Source organism: Neovison vison, chromosome 4 (genome assembly GCF_020171115.1).
Source record: "Neovison vison isolate M4711 chromosome 4, ASM_NN_V1, whole genome shotgun sequence".
Lineage (NCBI taxonomy): Eukaryota > Metazoa > Chordata > Mammalia > Carnivora > Mustelidae > Neogale > Neogale vison.
Window position 1 is genome coordinate 33,496,120 of NC_058094.1, and position 15,391 is coordinate 33,511,510.

The window sequence follows — 15,391 nt, forward strand, 5'->3', positions numbered from 1 at the left end:
GCTGAGTAAGAAAGGATTTCCCCCTAATGTAACTCATGACCTAACTGGACTGATAAAAAAAAATATTCCATATAACTATCGTATAGAGTAATAGATCAGGGTGTATGGCCCAGGGGTTGAGGGGCATGGGATCTAGAGCAGAACCAGATTACTGGATTCAAATCCCAGCTAAGCCCAATACTATCTGCATGACCCTGGACGGGTTCCTCACCTCTCTGAGGTCAGTTTCCTACCCGTAAATGTAGGTAGGCTGACAATAATACCAGCCTCTGGGGGTTGTTGGAAGGAGATAATACCTTCAATTTGTTGTGTTGGCATACAGTAAAACTTGAAGAGACATTAATATCATTATTATCATACAGAATTATAAGACAGGAGAGATTTACAAACTAGCAGGCAGGTATCAGAGTAAATGACGTTTGTAATATGGGAATCTAGAGGGACAAATGCTTAGAGGAGTCCACAGTAGTCCCAGAATTCTAGTCTGTCTAGTCAGTCACAGTTTCACTCCTGTTTATATTTATAGATATATCCTCTTCTGCACATTTAGGGTGTAACTGGCAAGTCAATGAGGCACAGTTGTCGCTTCAACTTGCACAGGAAGCTCTAGATATCAGGTTGCACAGGGCTGTTTGAACATTTTTGAATGTCTGACTTCTCCAGGAAGGGCTCTCCAGATAATGACCTTGTGTTAGCACCCCCCCCCATTTTTTTTTTTCTTAACATTTTATTTATTTGACAGAGAGAGCACACAAACAAGGGGAGCAACAGGCAGAGGGAGAGGAGAAATAGTTTCCTGCTGAACAGAGAGCCCAATACAGGGCTCGATCCTAGGACCCTGGGATCATGACCTGAGCCGAAGGCAGATACCCAGATGCCCTACGGATTGGGCCACCCAGGGGCCCCTGTGTTAGGCCATTTATCCAGGTTTCATATACTTGGATAATTTTATAGTTTTAGGTTTTTTTTGTTTTTGCTATTTTATTCCAGATTTGGGATTATTTCCATTGGACAGATTATTGAAAGCGGAATGCCTGTATCAAAGTGTGTGTAGGTTTAAGGGCTCTCTGCATACGTGGTTTCCATCCCCAGGGCTCTTCACCAGCTCTGGACACAATCTTTTTTTCCCCTTTGCTTTTTGTTATTTTTGCAAGTAAAAATTGTTACCTTCAGCTACAATATATTTGAGCGCTAGGGAAGTTGAACTCTTTTTCATGTTTATTAGTCATTGGGTTTTTTTTTTTTTCCTTATAGAGAAATAATCTGTTCATGCCCTTTGTTCTTTTTGCTTTTGGTAACATATGACTTGTCTCTTTATTTAAATAGTCTGTCGTATTTCTTGCAAACTCCCCGGAGTTCTTTTGCGGAATAAATGCCATCGTCATGTGAAAGTGCTTCACAGAAACCGTAAAGCACTCTCTCTTTATTATTGTTAAAAAAAAAAAAAAAAAAAAGTTGAACTTGTTCATATATTAGTATCAAGTTCATGACAAACAGGGCCTTGCAAATTCAGAAATAGGCATGATAGGAATGTGAGCTTCATTCAGGAGGGGATTTCTATCAGTTTTATTCCTTGCTATAACCCCGGGGCCTAGAACAGTGCATGGCATGGAATCAGTCAGTCAGCTGGTAATCAACAGATGTATGTTGGTAACGAATGGTAATTAATTGGTAGGTTGGCAAGCAATAAATGGATGTTAAATCAATGAGTATAAGATAAACACATTGATGGAAAGGGATTTCCTACAACATTCCACCAGGATGACGTCTTCAGTTCACTTTCTTTTTTGCCTCAAGCCAGAAGTGAGTAGAACTGTAGACAGCCTGGGGATCGGAGCTTGGAAATAGTGGTCTCACGATTCTGGGCTTAGGAAACTCGTTTCTTAGAACCCAGCTTTCTACGTGGTAACATTGTAAGCCTAATTAGCAATTCTTACCTCATTTATTTAAGTGATAAACCAGAAACAAGAAGAGTTTAATGACCCAAGTATGGCTTTCAGCATTATGATAAAAGGCCCAGGTTGTGGTTTTGTTTTTCCTATGAGAGCATTAGTTCCTAAATACAGCACCTCTGAGTCCTCACATCCCTCATTTGTTGTTTTCTGGCACCTGTGAGAATAGACTGTGCACAAAGTCTAAAAGAAAACATGATGGCATTCCTTAAAATTGATTCATTCTTTGGTTGCCTATTTTTGGGGAAAGGTTTTGCACAGAGATTTATGCTGATGAGTATAATCTCATGTACAGACTTATCTTCTACTACCCACCCATCCAGGGGCCTGGTACCATGTGCTTTTCTACAGTGGTTCCATTGTGTTTCTATCTTTAATTATCCTACCTCACATTGTGTTTTCCTTTCAAAGTGCTTTCGTATTTCTGGAAGAAGAGGCTGCAAGTTTTCATATAAACGCACATTTCATTCAAGACCCGTGTCCTGGATGGATCTCTTCTAGTGGGAGGCGCTCTGTAGTGGTTAAACACTTAGTCCTGAACTCTGATGTTTGCTGTTAGGTGAGTTACTCAGCTTCCTTGAGCCTCAATGTCCTCATTTATAAAATAGGTATTTATTTTTTTTTATTTTTTTTTAAAGATTTTATTTATTAATTTGACAGAGAGAAATCACAAGTAGATGGAGAGGCAGCCAGAGAGAGATAGGGAAGCAGGCTCCTTGCTGAGCAGAGAGCCCGATGCGGGACTCAATCTCAGGACCCTGAGCTCATGACCTGAGCTGAAGGCAGCGGCTTAACCCACTGAGCCACCCAGGCCCCCTATAAAATAGGTATTTAAAAGCAGCCTGCTTCCATAGGGCTGTCAGGAGGATTACAAAAAATAATGCAGGAAAAGAAGCTAGCCTGCAGTTTGGCGTACAAGCGTGCGGTAGATAGAAACTGCCGCTGAATGCTCCTTGCTTGTCGTCATCAGGTTCACACTGGGGACTTGGCCATGGCTCCCAGGCCCCGAGGAGCTGTTAGGAAATGTAAGAAAAGCAAGTGACCACGTCAGAGGCGAATACTTTGGGATAGCAAAAGAGAAGGAAAGAGAGCTCCCCGCCAGAGGTTATCCCAGAAGTAAGCCACTGCACATCTATCAGTCAGGGCTCAGGTGGAGAAGGAGAACCACCTGGAGATAGATCTAGATACAGACACTTAGAGACACACGTGCACATAGATGCATGTGTATCTAAGCATGCGTGTGTGTGTATGTGTACACTTATGCACATGTCTATACAGACGGATATAGACAGGCAGGCACACACACAATGTATATATAATTTGCCCTCCCACAACAGTAGGAGCTGCACCGTGTCCGCAAGGCTGCGGTCTTTGTGTCTCAGGCTGGAGTCTGAAGTCCAGAGAGTGGGCAGTTGTGAGGGCAAGATGGGGTAAAGCGACAAGGACCAGGCGGATCCGTAGCACAAGCTGGGCCCCGTGGGCCAAGATGGAGTGAACCCGGTGCCCATTCTTGTTGCCGCTGCCCTGGGCGGTATGGTGCACCGGCCTGCCTTTGGTCCCAGGATGGAACACACCCCAGCCCCAGAGTCTGACCTGCTGAAGGAGACGGGGCCGGGGAGGTGGGGTCCGCTACATGGAGAGGAGCCCGCAGATCACGGGAGCTACAGGGGCTTTCTGCTTCCTTCCCACCCTCCACCCTTTGAGGCATAGATGCCGTTTCCAGTGTGGGTATCTGCTTCGAGGTGGAGACACCGGGGGTCAGAGGGGTTAGTCATTCGCCCCAAATCACACAGCAGAGCTGGGCTTCAGAGAAGGCCTCTTGACTTCTGTCTAATCCCTTAAACACGGCAAAGTTACAGGTTCCCAAAGGGCAGGGAGGGAAGGGGCCCCTGTAGCACAGAGGCAAGTGGACTCTCCCTGTGCAGAGGGGTGTCGGGAGTCAGGCCTCCTGGGTTCAGAATGGGGCTTCTCCTCGGAAGCACAGTGTGACGTGGGGCGAGTGGCTTATCCTCGGTTTGCTTCAAGTTCCTCCTCTGACCCTGGGAAGGTTAGCAGTTACGGTCAAGTGTGCCACTGGCTGCCCGGCCCCAGCTTCCTCCTGTCCGTGGGGCGAGGAGATAACCTTGTAGTGATGACGTCACCCCCGGAGCCCACCCCTGTGACCCGACAGTGCTTCCTAGAAACAGGTGCCTTTTGGGCTGGGTCACATTTGAACTGTATGACCTTATGACTAACTGGGGCTCTGGGGCTGTGCTTCCCCCTCGGACATAGCCTGCGAAGCGCTCTCTCCGCGGAGGGTCCATGAACCGCCCACGTGTGCCGTAGCTGAACCAGGTGGTTAGCCGCCCAGTTCTTGCCCAGATGGAAGGTAGATCGTTTCTATTAAAATCCCAAGGGTTCTGATAAATTTTAATGAGTGAAGAACACAGTGCTTTCATCCTCTGAGCAGGGGGGTGGGGGTGGTCACTGCTGGCCTGGGGTGTGGTGGGGAGAGGGTGGAGTGGGGGTTCAGCCTGCTTGCGTCTTATTTCTGGCCTCACCCCTTCTCGGTCATGTCACTCCTTTCTCAGTCTCCACTTCCTCATCCGGTCAACAGAAATCATCATATGGCTTGTTGGGAGGTTAAGTGAGGCCATGCTCATGGAAATACCTCGAATATGGCAGATGCTTAGTGGGCAGTGAGGAAATCTGGAACTTGCTGCGATGGGCAGCGCTGTCCCTGTGCCCCACAACTTTTTGCTCATCTTTCTTGCCTTCTTTGCACTCTTCTTATTATTTCTTTGTTTTTGTTTTTCTCCTCCTTCTCTCTCTCTCTCTCATTTCTGGCCTTTTGTTCTTTTCTTTTTGCAGCTATTCCCATCCCCCCAGCCCCCAACCACCAACCTCTCCCACCCTCCCCCTCCCCACACCCCCCCCCCCCCCTACTCCCCCCACCCCCCCCAACCCAGTCAAGGGTATATGTCTTCCAAATCTCTCAAGGGCCTGGGGTTTTGTTTTGTTTTGTTTTGGGGGTTTTGTTGTTGTTGTCGTTGTTGTCACAGGAGGCATTTAGAGCAGGAGTCAGTAAACTCCTTCTGTAAAGGAGAAGACAGTAAGTATTTTAGGCTTTATGGACCTGAGGGTCTCCGTTGCTACTATTCAACTCTGCCATTGTCGTACAAAAGCAGCCATAGAGGGGCGTCTGGGTGGCTCAGTGCTCTAAAGCCTCTGCCTTCAGCTCAGGTCATGATCCCAGAGTCCTGGGTTTGAGCCCTGCATCCTGGGATGGAGCCCCGCATCAGGCAGTCTGTTCCGCGGGAAGCCTGCTTCCCTTCCTCTCTCTCTGCCTGCCTCTCTGCCTGCTTGTGAGCTCTGTCTGTCAAAAGCAGCCATAGAGAATACACAAAGGGAACAAGCAAGGCTGTGTTCCAGTAAAACTTTATTTATAAAAACAGGCTGCAGATCTGATTTGACCTGCCAGCTATATAGTTTTCCAACCCATGATTTAGAGTTTTGCAGATTAAGACTCCTCTCACTGAATGCTGACGGGCATTCTGGACCTCCAGTTCATGCACGGGCACTGAGGAAGCCTTTGGTACTTCCTTGGCTCTCAGTCCTGTTTGTTCACAGCACGGTCTTTAGGCAGTGAATCAAGAAATGATGGAAAGGATTACTTTGTTATTCACAACCGAATACCATTCAAGTCTAGAACACTCTAAAAAAATTCCAGGCAGATAGCTGGATCACAGGTGGCTTGATCAGTTCAAAGGTAGGTGAGTGATGAACCCTGAACCTCGGGATTCAGCGCAGAAAAAAAATAGGAGCAGAGGGCTGGTCGCTGGTCCCTGTTCTTTGCATAGCTATCTGCTGATCCTCTCAGAAAGAGCTTGCTGACCCAGCATTGTGATTAAAATGAGCTGCTTTTCATCATTAAAGGGAAGCCTTTGAACTCACAGACCTGAGTTCAAGTTCTGACTTTGCCACAAGCAATCTGTGTCCTAGGCAATTTAAACTCTTTGAACCTCAGTTTTCTCATCCATAAAATAGGGATAATAATAATAATAATACAGCAATATTCCAGGCTTCCTATGAAGGTTGAAGGAGGTAGTGCTGTCCATGCCTTTCACTGTCACAGAGTAAAAAGCCACACGTATTTGTTATGATTATGAGAAGAGGTTTCCGATGACTTTGGAGTTTCTCAGAGCCCCTCACTGAGATGACTCGGGAACAGAATCTTGCAACATTATGCTTGCCTCAACACCTTCCCAGGAATTCTGGAGGCCAGGCCTCCCTTCCTCAGGTTGAAGAAGAGGAATTCTTTCAGACTCTCGCCGGGGCGCTGCAACCCAGCGTCGAGGGCGTCACCCAGGTTCCCCAGCAGCCCGCCTTCCCAGAGCTTTCTCTCACCTGGCCACAGCCTTTGCCTCTCCTCTCCACTGACACCCCTTTCAGTTGTCAAGCAGTGATTTTCCAGTGCCAAACTACATTTCATCTGCCAGTATTGATGCTTACTACCTCTTTTTATTCTCCTCGGTAGGGATGGAGGGAAAATAGGTCATCTTCCTTAAAAAAAAAAAAAAAAAAAAAAGAGTAAGTATAGAAGTCCCCCAGACATTCATTTCTGGTACCCAGCTTTCACTTTTCTATCCCCTTAAAGAACTCAACTGTCTTCCCTTTATATCCCAGGCATTCCTTTCTCTCCCTAAAATATAACATTACAGGTGACCATCCTAAGTACCTGGCCCACTCTCACTTTTCAGGAAGGATACTGTGTGACTCTAAGCCTGTGTGTTTCTGCATAGAGAACCAACATCTTGTTCTTGCTGCAGCTGTGCCCCTACATAGTCTGTCAAACAATGTCATCAGTCAAGGGCAAGGCAACTTCCCAGCATGGGGAAATGTAATTACAAGGCAAAGTCCACACACCACCCCAGAAAGTTATTTTTAACTCTGACCAATATGTTAGGCCAACAGCCTTGCCTGGTATAAGCTAATAATCGTACCTCAGCTACACACACTCCCCTGTTCAGTATTCCTAAGACATACATCCTAGAATCATGCTAGGTTTTGCTGATTCACATTCAGTTCCTGTTCCTTTAAGACACTAAATTATTTTTAGTTCCCCACTTTCTGAAAACTAGTATAGGAACATGAAATATTTATGTTAAGTAATAACACAGACATTTACTAATAAGTTATTTTCAGAGAAGCAAATACATATATATAATGCCTTCTATTTCTCAGGCTTGCGTGAGGCGTGGGAGGTGAAGGAGTGATACTTGCTTCCAAGGTCAAGTCGTTATACTCATTTTCTCTGACCACGATCGACACCACCAATCGTGACCTATAGGATATAACTTCAAGGACAAAATAGGAGGGCTATACCTGATCCTTTAAGTCAATGTTGGGGAGCGTTTTTATGAACCTGCATTAAATATCTCATCATGCACTGAGCACCAATAGAGTTCCAAGTTATTGTCCAATTTAGATTTAATAACATGGCTGAAGCAATTCCCATTTTCTCTTCTGTGGGAGGAGGCAGGTTGAAAAGTCTGAAGAGAGGGTAGGAGATTAGATTGATGGGTGCAGTGAGCAGCAATTTTGCTTAATAATGACAGTGTACTTGAAGTAGCACCACTTAGCATTTCCAGAGATGTGGCTGCTGTGCCCCCCATTTACAGGACTTGTCAGCTCCCAGAAATTGACAGAAGAGGCAGTTTGAAATAGACAGTTGGAACACATGTTCGAAAAAAAATATCTTCCATCGTGATCACATTGAGAATGACTGGTCAATTTCAGTTTAGGAAATTTGTAATAGCACACTAAATCCCTTGCTGCTAAATAGAAAACAAACTCAGAAACATCAAGAAGCGTGGAATGAGCTGTTTCCCGTTTGTTTTCTGGTTGATAAAGAATGCTTTCGTGGACTGAATGCTGTTTAGGTGGCTTCCCATGGAGCGTTCAAGGGCAGCCTTGTCCAGGGGTTCAGACCCCAGCCTCTGATCTCTCCTGACCTACAGGAACTGTGCTATGGAGGGTGAGTTATAAACCTCTTTGTGTCCCATCTCATCCTTATTTACTGCATGGGAATAAGGACGGCCCCTACTCCACAGAATGATGGTTAATATTTTTTCCTATGAGTAGATAAGGTATCCTATAACCCCATTCAGAGAGATGAGGTCGAGTTTTAAAGAAGCCACTAACAGACCTGACATGATTTTTAAAAACTTTTTTGGGTGCTCCTGGCAACCCGATTCAGAATCGATCCGTGCCATGGACAAAATGGCCGAGCTGGAGAAAATAGAACTAAATCCCGTAACAAGTCGTTTCTCTGGGGCTGAGAAGACACACGTGGCTCTCAGAAATCCTCTTGCTACCCACCGGGGTTCTCCCCGAATGCTTGGAGGCGGTGTCGCGGTCCCCTGCAGGCTTCGCTTCGGTGACTTTGTCATCCAGAAGAGAGCACCACTCTTTGATAGAAAGCTATTTGCAAAGGGACAGAATGTTTCTCTGCAGCTGTGATGTGAGTGCTATCAAAGTCATTGACTGACTTGGAAACGAGCTTAATATTATCTTCAGGGCTCCTGCTGCCCTGTCAGCTTGAGCCTTAGAGATTTGTGTAACTGGGACTCAGGAAGGCAACCTTGACGCCCTGGCTGCAGGGAGACACGCCCTTTGGTACAGGTTCAAAGCAAGCTTGACAAAGAGCAGCTTTCCCCTGGGGCAGACTGACCACTGAGAGCCCCTTTCTGCGGATCTGCTAATGAAGAGGCAGTCCAGGAACACCAGCCTCCCTTAGCCCCTGGGAAGGCTTTCATCATTCCTGCCCTTCCGGTCACCACCCACTCCTGCCTCTGCACCCCCCCACCCCAATCAGGCCAACAGCTTTGCCACCCAAGCCATCCAATCCGTCATTTGTTGTTAGAGACAAGGGCTCTCTCAAAATGCTACTCTCCTGAGCTAGCTAGCATACTGTTAAATTTGAAAAAGATTCAGTGACAAATCTCGCAGCTCTTGGGTCTGGTTTACAGCTGGAATCAGGACATCGCCACCACCCCCCCACCCCTTTGCATCTGTTCTGCAGACACATTTGATCGAACTTAGTTTCTAGGTCCCTTTTGACCTAGAACTTTGCCTCAGAGTTACTATCCACGGGCTCTTCCTTAGGGGAATTACTCCCTAAGGGACAAAGTGTTTATCAGTCAGGGTCTTGGGCTCCAAACCAGAGCAACCAGCTTGCTCGCCCGTTAAGCAAAAGCTCACCCTGTGGGATGGCCTTGGGGAGCTCACCGATCAAAGGAGCAGCCAGTGCTGCAGGCTTGGGAAGGGCAGAGACCGAGGTAGCTTGGAGCAGGAGCTGGTTTGCACTCAGGAATGCACCTGCCAATCACTTTTAATTTTTTTTTCCCCCACTCTGCCAATGATTCACATTGCTGGGGAACAAAAGGCAATTGCTCAGCCGTTGGCTTGGTAAGAAAGGGCACCATGCCTAACTGTCTTACCAAATTCTCTCCAGTGGGGGAGAGAAAGGTCTTCAAGAAAAGTGGGGGTTGCTGACACCAGAGGAAGGGCGAATGAAAGCCAAGGGACAAAACTCCAGTGCTTGCTGAGCTGCATTGCTCAGGAACTGTGTGTGTGGCCCATCTCAGAACCAAGATGCACTGCAGGGGTCCATGATCCCGGCTCCTGTGTATCTCAGGGGGTTGCTGAACCTTATAGTGATCACGTGTGAGGGTGTTGACTCCGTCGCTCTTTTAGTCAGAGTCTAGGTACGAGCGTTCTTGCTTTCTTCCAAGTGGCCTCTCAGTGTTCAAGGGCACCACCAGCTCACCAGGGGACGTGGCGCTCACCAGTTCTGCAGGGGGCTGTTATGTGAGTCTGACTTTGTCTTTCATACCTGGGCCTGGGCTGCATCTGAGGGAGCCCCTTTGAGTAACTTAGGAAAACCTGGAGGATGTCTCATTATTTTTCCATGAAGTTCTGAGAAGGATGGGTCTAGTCCTATGTCCTGCTTGACAGTGGCCTAAGCCAGGGACCGAACAGACAGTGCTTAACCCTTCCCTCTGCTCAGGACCTGACACTGGCACTGGCACAGGCCTGAAGGGCTGTTGGCCTCAGGCTTCATGCTCAAGAAAGGCCTCAATTTTAGACTTTTGAGATGATCACAAAAGATTTTTCTAAATCTGGGCGCCTGGGTGGCTCAGTGGGTTAAGCCGCTGCCTTTGGCTCAGGTCATGATCTCAGGATCCTGGGATGGAGTCCCGCATCGGGCTCCCTGCTCGGCAGGGGTCCTGCTTCCCTTCCTCTCTCTCTGCCTGCCTCTCTGCCTACTTGTGATCTCTCTCTGTCAAATAAATAAATAAAATCTTTAAAAAAAAAAAAAAAAGATTTTTCTAAGTGTCCCAGAGACACACTGCAAATATTGAAAGAAAAAGATGTATCAGGTAGGGGGTCTCAGCTGCAACCAAGAGTAGTTAAATAAAAGGGGAACGTGTTAAAGGACACTGAGAGGCTCTGAGAATCTCCAGAAGGCCCAGAGGACCAGGCTGAGAGGCTATACATCTGGGACCAATGCCTTCGGCCTAGCACAGGGCAGCGGGGAGACACAGTGCAATCCCTGTGCACAGTGACCATGGAGGAGACCAGATCCCATCCCTGGGCCAGCTGCAGAGGAGGGTAGAAAGCATGTTCTTGGCTCTTGCCTTAACAGAAGGCCTCTGCCTTTACAGGTGCATGTTCAAAGGAACAACAGGTATCCGTACAAAGGCAATTATGTGACTTTGAACTTGTGTTCATTCCATTAATGGACCATATATCCCACACGACACTAGTAATGAATAGATTTGAAATACATTTTATAGCAATTTTAGGAATCTCGTGATGATATTGCATTCTGTGTTTCTTTAAAACAATTACATATCAAAATGTACCACAATTATTTTTCTATCTTCTTATGGCAGGGTTACAAATATACTAGGGTTCTCAAGGGAAAGTTACTCTGACCTCTCAGAGGTTCGTTCATTATCAGACTGTGTGATCCTTGGGCACACACAGAGCTCTCCACAGCTCTATTTCAGCAGCATCAGTGGGGACACGGGTGATAATACTTACCTACGTACTCGTTAGTGTTGATCATATCGGCATTGCTAACTATCGCTAGGCATTGATGAACAAGCATTTCCTATAACTTATAAGATGCAATGAAGAATGGTAATTATAACAATTTCTTTTTTTTAAGATTTTATTTATTTATTTGACAGAGAGAAATCACAAGTAGGCAGAGAGGCAGGCAGAGAGAGAGAGAGGGAAGCAGGCTCCCTGCTGAGCAGAGAGCCCGATGCGGAACTCGATCCCAGGACTCTGAGATCATGACCTGAGCTGAAGGCAGCGGCTTAACCCACTGAGCACCCAGGCGCCCATTATAACAATTTCTTTTACTTATTTCTGTATGTCTGTATTAGTAATGAGCTTGTACAGCTCTCCAGAAGTGTTAGGTATGTGACAGAACTCTGGGATTAGACGTTTACCTCTCCTTTAATTTAGTGCTCTATTTCCAAAACACAGTCACATCCTAGAGGAGAGGGGAGGCAGGAAATAAAACATACAGAAGGAAAATCATGCAATTCTCTTTGTTCATTTCCTACATATTTATTAAGCACCTACTGTGTGCCAGGGATGAAACAACATGATCTCAGTCTTAATGTGTGCACTCAGTAGGAAAAGAGGGACTTATCAGGAGATCATTAGCTGACTTAGCATTCAGATGGTCTAAACCACAGAAGAAAGAGGGCCATCGGGGTCAGCTTCTCAGTGCCAGGATTCTCTTTTTCCCCCAGCTTTATTGAGATGTCATATAGGAGGCCCCAGGACTCTTGAATGGGGCTTAGGGAAGGTGGATGTGAGCAGTGAGGAGGGATTTGGAGTGAAGAAAACAGCATGCACCAAGATCCAGAAGTGTGAAAGTTCCAAGATCCAGAAGTGGGGAAGCTTCCACAGAACTGGAGGATTGTAGCTCGGGCTAGAAAGCAAGGGTGGGGGGGCGCCATGTCTGACACCTCCCAACGGGAAAGTGCACGCCTGTTCTTTTTGCTGCTGCTGATACTGCCTGGAATTTACATTTTGTGCTAATTGGACCTCATTTACATAATGCCTTATTATAAAGAGTCACTTAGATGTTGCCTAATTGTCTTCTCCCTCCTGCAACACGAAGGCGGAGAAAGTCAAGGTCATGACCTCTATTTGGCTGAGGCAGAGAAATCTGATTTGACATTTTGCTGTCACAGATCTTTAGCTTTCTTATTTGGGTCTTTTTGCATATCGGTTTATTCCTAGCCCACAACAACTTCACTGTGTATACTTCAGTTTATTTTTGTCAGCCCGCGTATGTATTTCCCCTGTAGATATAATACACAAATTTATATGTGATATTTTTCCATGTATTATTATCCAATTTTCATTTTCTTTGCTTCCCCAGCATAGTCAGGAATTCTAGTCTTTCACAGATGCCCGATATCTCGTTGAACAGTAGCTTAAACAATATCATGGTGACGGTCTTGGTGTATAGAACTTAATTCTTCTGTTAGATCATTTCCCTAAGAGCGTCAGTAATTCTTAACTTCGCATCAGAAAAAAATAGAATTTTATGATTTAGGGTTTCCCCTTCGTTGCCTCCTGTATCTAGTAACCACTTAAGCACGAATTTTTATGCATTTTGCGTTCTCTATCTGATGGCCTTACTGATCTGAGGCCTTACTGATGCATCGGCCCAGTCATGTTTATGTCACATTTTACAAAACGAGCCCAGGGGTTTCTGCCGTCAGTGTAAAGCAGCAGCCCAGACTACGGAAGTATCAGAGACTGGGGTGGTCATAGAAAGCCACTTTAACCTGCGGGTCTGAATCTCCTCTATATTTTTCCCTAAGTTTATTTTCTCCAAATGTGTACCTCTTGTCACATCATAACTCATTCTACTCCTAGTAAATACTTACTAGGAATAAATATCTACTCCTTTAAATATTTTATTCATTTTCCTACTTTAGTGACATTACTTACTATTTAATCAGTAGCCTTCCCTCCTCCTTAGTCTTTGGAATTATTGTTGCTGTATTTGTATCTACCTCTGATTCATTTGATCTTTTCAACTTTTCTTTGTTCAGTTTTTTTTTTTTTTTAAGATTCATTTATTTATTCGAAGTGGCACAGGGGTCCAGAGGGAGAAAGAGAGAGTCTGAAGCAGACTCTTGAGCACGGAGCCTGACGCAGGGCTCGATCTCATGATCCTGAGATCATGACCTGAGCCCAAACCAAGAGTCTGACACTTAACCCACTGTACTGCTCAGGTGCCCCTTTACAACTTTTCTTTGTATCATTAAGTTGATTATATTTGTCAGATGAGCTGGTGATGACCTGACGTAGGGGACTTTGTGGACAGTGGTAAGAAGCGTAGGAAGGTAAGAGGGGAAACAAAGAGGCCAATAAGAGGTATTGGGCTCACTCAGATGACAGACGATGGTGGCATGGACAATGATGGAGTGCAACAGAAATGGGCAGGGTTGGGATTCATTATAATAATATTTTTTTATTTTTTGAGATAGAACTAACAGTCTTGATGATAACTTGATGGGGACATGGAAAAGTAGAGAGGGGTATCATTTATTGAGTTGGGGAACTCAAGGGAGGAACAAATTCAAGTGGGGGGAATTATGGGAGGCATTAAAAATCAAGAATTCTATTTGGACAGAAATCCAATGAGGATTGGAAACCAAGTAGGTAGTTTGGTGGAGGACTTCAAGATCCAGGCCAGCATCGTCTCGTTCATTTCTAGAATGGCAGCGCACAAAAGCACTGCCTCTGTCCTAGCTCCACCCTTCCGAGTCAGGGTGGAGGGACCTTTGGGGAGCTCTTCCTTTGACTCAGACTCAGCTTTGGGGTTTTTACCAAAACCATTCCTGAGAGAGCTTATAGGAACCACACCAGAATTCAGATTATGCTCATATTTTCCACTGCTGCCCAATCACTTCCTCCCCACCCCTTCCCATTAAATGAGATTTAGGGCAAGAAGACATCCAACATTTCCAAGTACCTAGCCTGGAAGTCATCAATTATATTGTGTAAGATTGAAAGTATTGATAAACTGCTAAGAAGGATGATTAATATGCAGATAAACTGCTGAGAAGGATGATTAAGATGCAAATGGGTGACCTAGAGCCTGCTAAGGAATTGTATTCTAAGTATTTTGTTATATTATTATTATTCTCAAACTTTCAGTTTTGCTGCAGACAAGGGAAAGAAATTCAAGGTACAATTTTCCTTGGTAACAACCAAATTCAATTTGATAACTACCAATTAGGAAATCCCTCTGGGAAAGGAGGGACAGGAATTTGGGATTTGGGCAGAGGTAATGAAGAAGCCTGGCACGCATCTAAAAAAAAAGAAAAAAATTCAGTGTGCTCATCAGACTCATACATGTTGTAAAAATTAATTTAAAAATCTAAACGTGAAAGGCAATACCTTCCTTTCACCCACTTCATCCTCATTAATCATCATAAGAAGTGATCTATTGGGTTTTTTTCTCAGAAAATGTAATTACTTTGTAATGAAATGTTAATGCTATGTTCTATTCTTAAAGTCTCTTGCTCAGATGATAAAGCTTAATATGGCTTAATAGAGTTGCTAAATTTTCTTCTTTAAAGTTGTTCTTTTAATATCTTCTATTTGTCAGATGAGCTGGTTAATGACCTGGGGTGGGGGTCTTCGTTTTTACAAACAGGACTATTTCGGCAAAAACCCACCATCAGGCTGTTAACTTCAACATCTTCGAGGGCATGGTTTGCCACGGGGTGCCCCTCGTGACTATTTCCAGAGGCAAAGTGGTATATGAAGCTGGAGTTTTCAGTGTCTCGGCGGGAGATGGGAAGTTTATTCCTCGAAAACCATTTGCTGAGTATGTTTACAAACGGATCAAGCAGAGGGACCAGGTGAGTTGTGCAGAAGTGGGCTGTTACCTGCGGCTGGACTGTCACCTGTTCCTGGCTGTTGGGGATGTTGTCACATACGCTAGGTTTAACACATTCTTGGGCTATAAGGATTGATAGGGGAGGTTCCAGAAAAATACCAGTTTTCAAAGAAGGAGTCGTTATTGGATGGATGTGTTTTCCTTTGTAATTGGTGTGTCTGTGGAGGGTTTCCTCATGACCAAGTCAGGTTTCCCCAGGCAAGTTCAGGGTCCCTCGGAACATTTGGCCATTGGGTTAGTCAGTGTCCTCTGGGAAGCAGACATTTATGTTTTCATTAGGGGAAACACCTGTATGAAAAGATGGGAGGGAGCCAGAAAAGGCCAGGGGAGCCTTCAGATGGCAAGTCAAGTCTCCCCTGGTGAAGGAGAAAGAGAAAGGAGTGGGAGTGGAAGCCTCCTGGTCTGCCATACAGTCTCAGACAGACTGACCAGGGCCTTGGGGCAG

At 45.4% G+C, this 15,391-nt stretch overlaps 1 protein-coding gene across 4 annotated transcripts in view; it reads left to right on the top strand.

Annotated features, from left to right (window-relative positions):
• DPYS (dihydropyrimidinase) overlaps nucleotides 1-15,391 on the top strand; it is a 77,991-nt gene that overhangs the window by 50,488 nt on the left and 12,112 nt on the right. For all 4 annotated transcript variants that reach the window (XM_044245108.1, XM_044245109.1, XM_044245110.1 and 1 more), the window contains exon 8: nucleotides 14,701-14,908. In XM_044245108.1, the coding sequence (XP_044101043.1) occupies nucleotides 14,701-14,908 (208 nt within the window). The remainder of the gene's footprint in view (nucleotides 1-14,700; nucleotides 14,909-15,391) is intronic.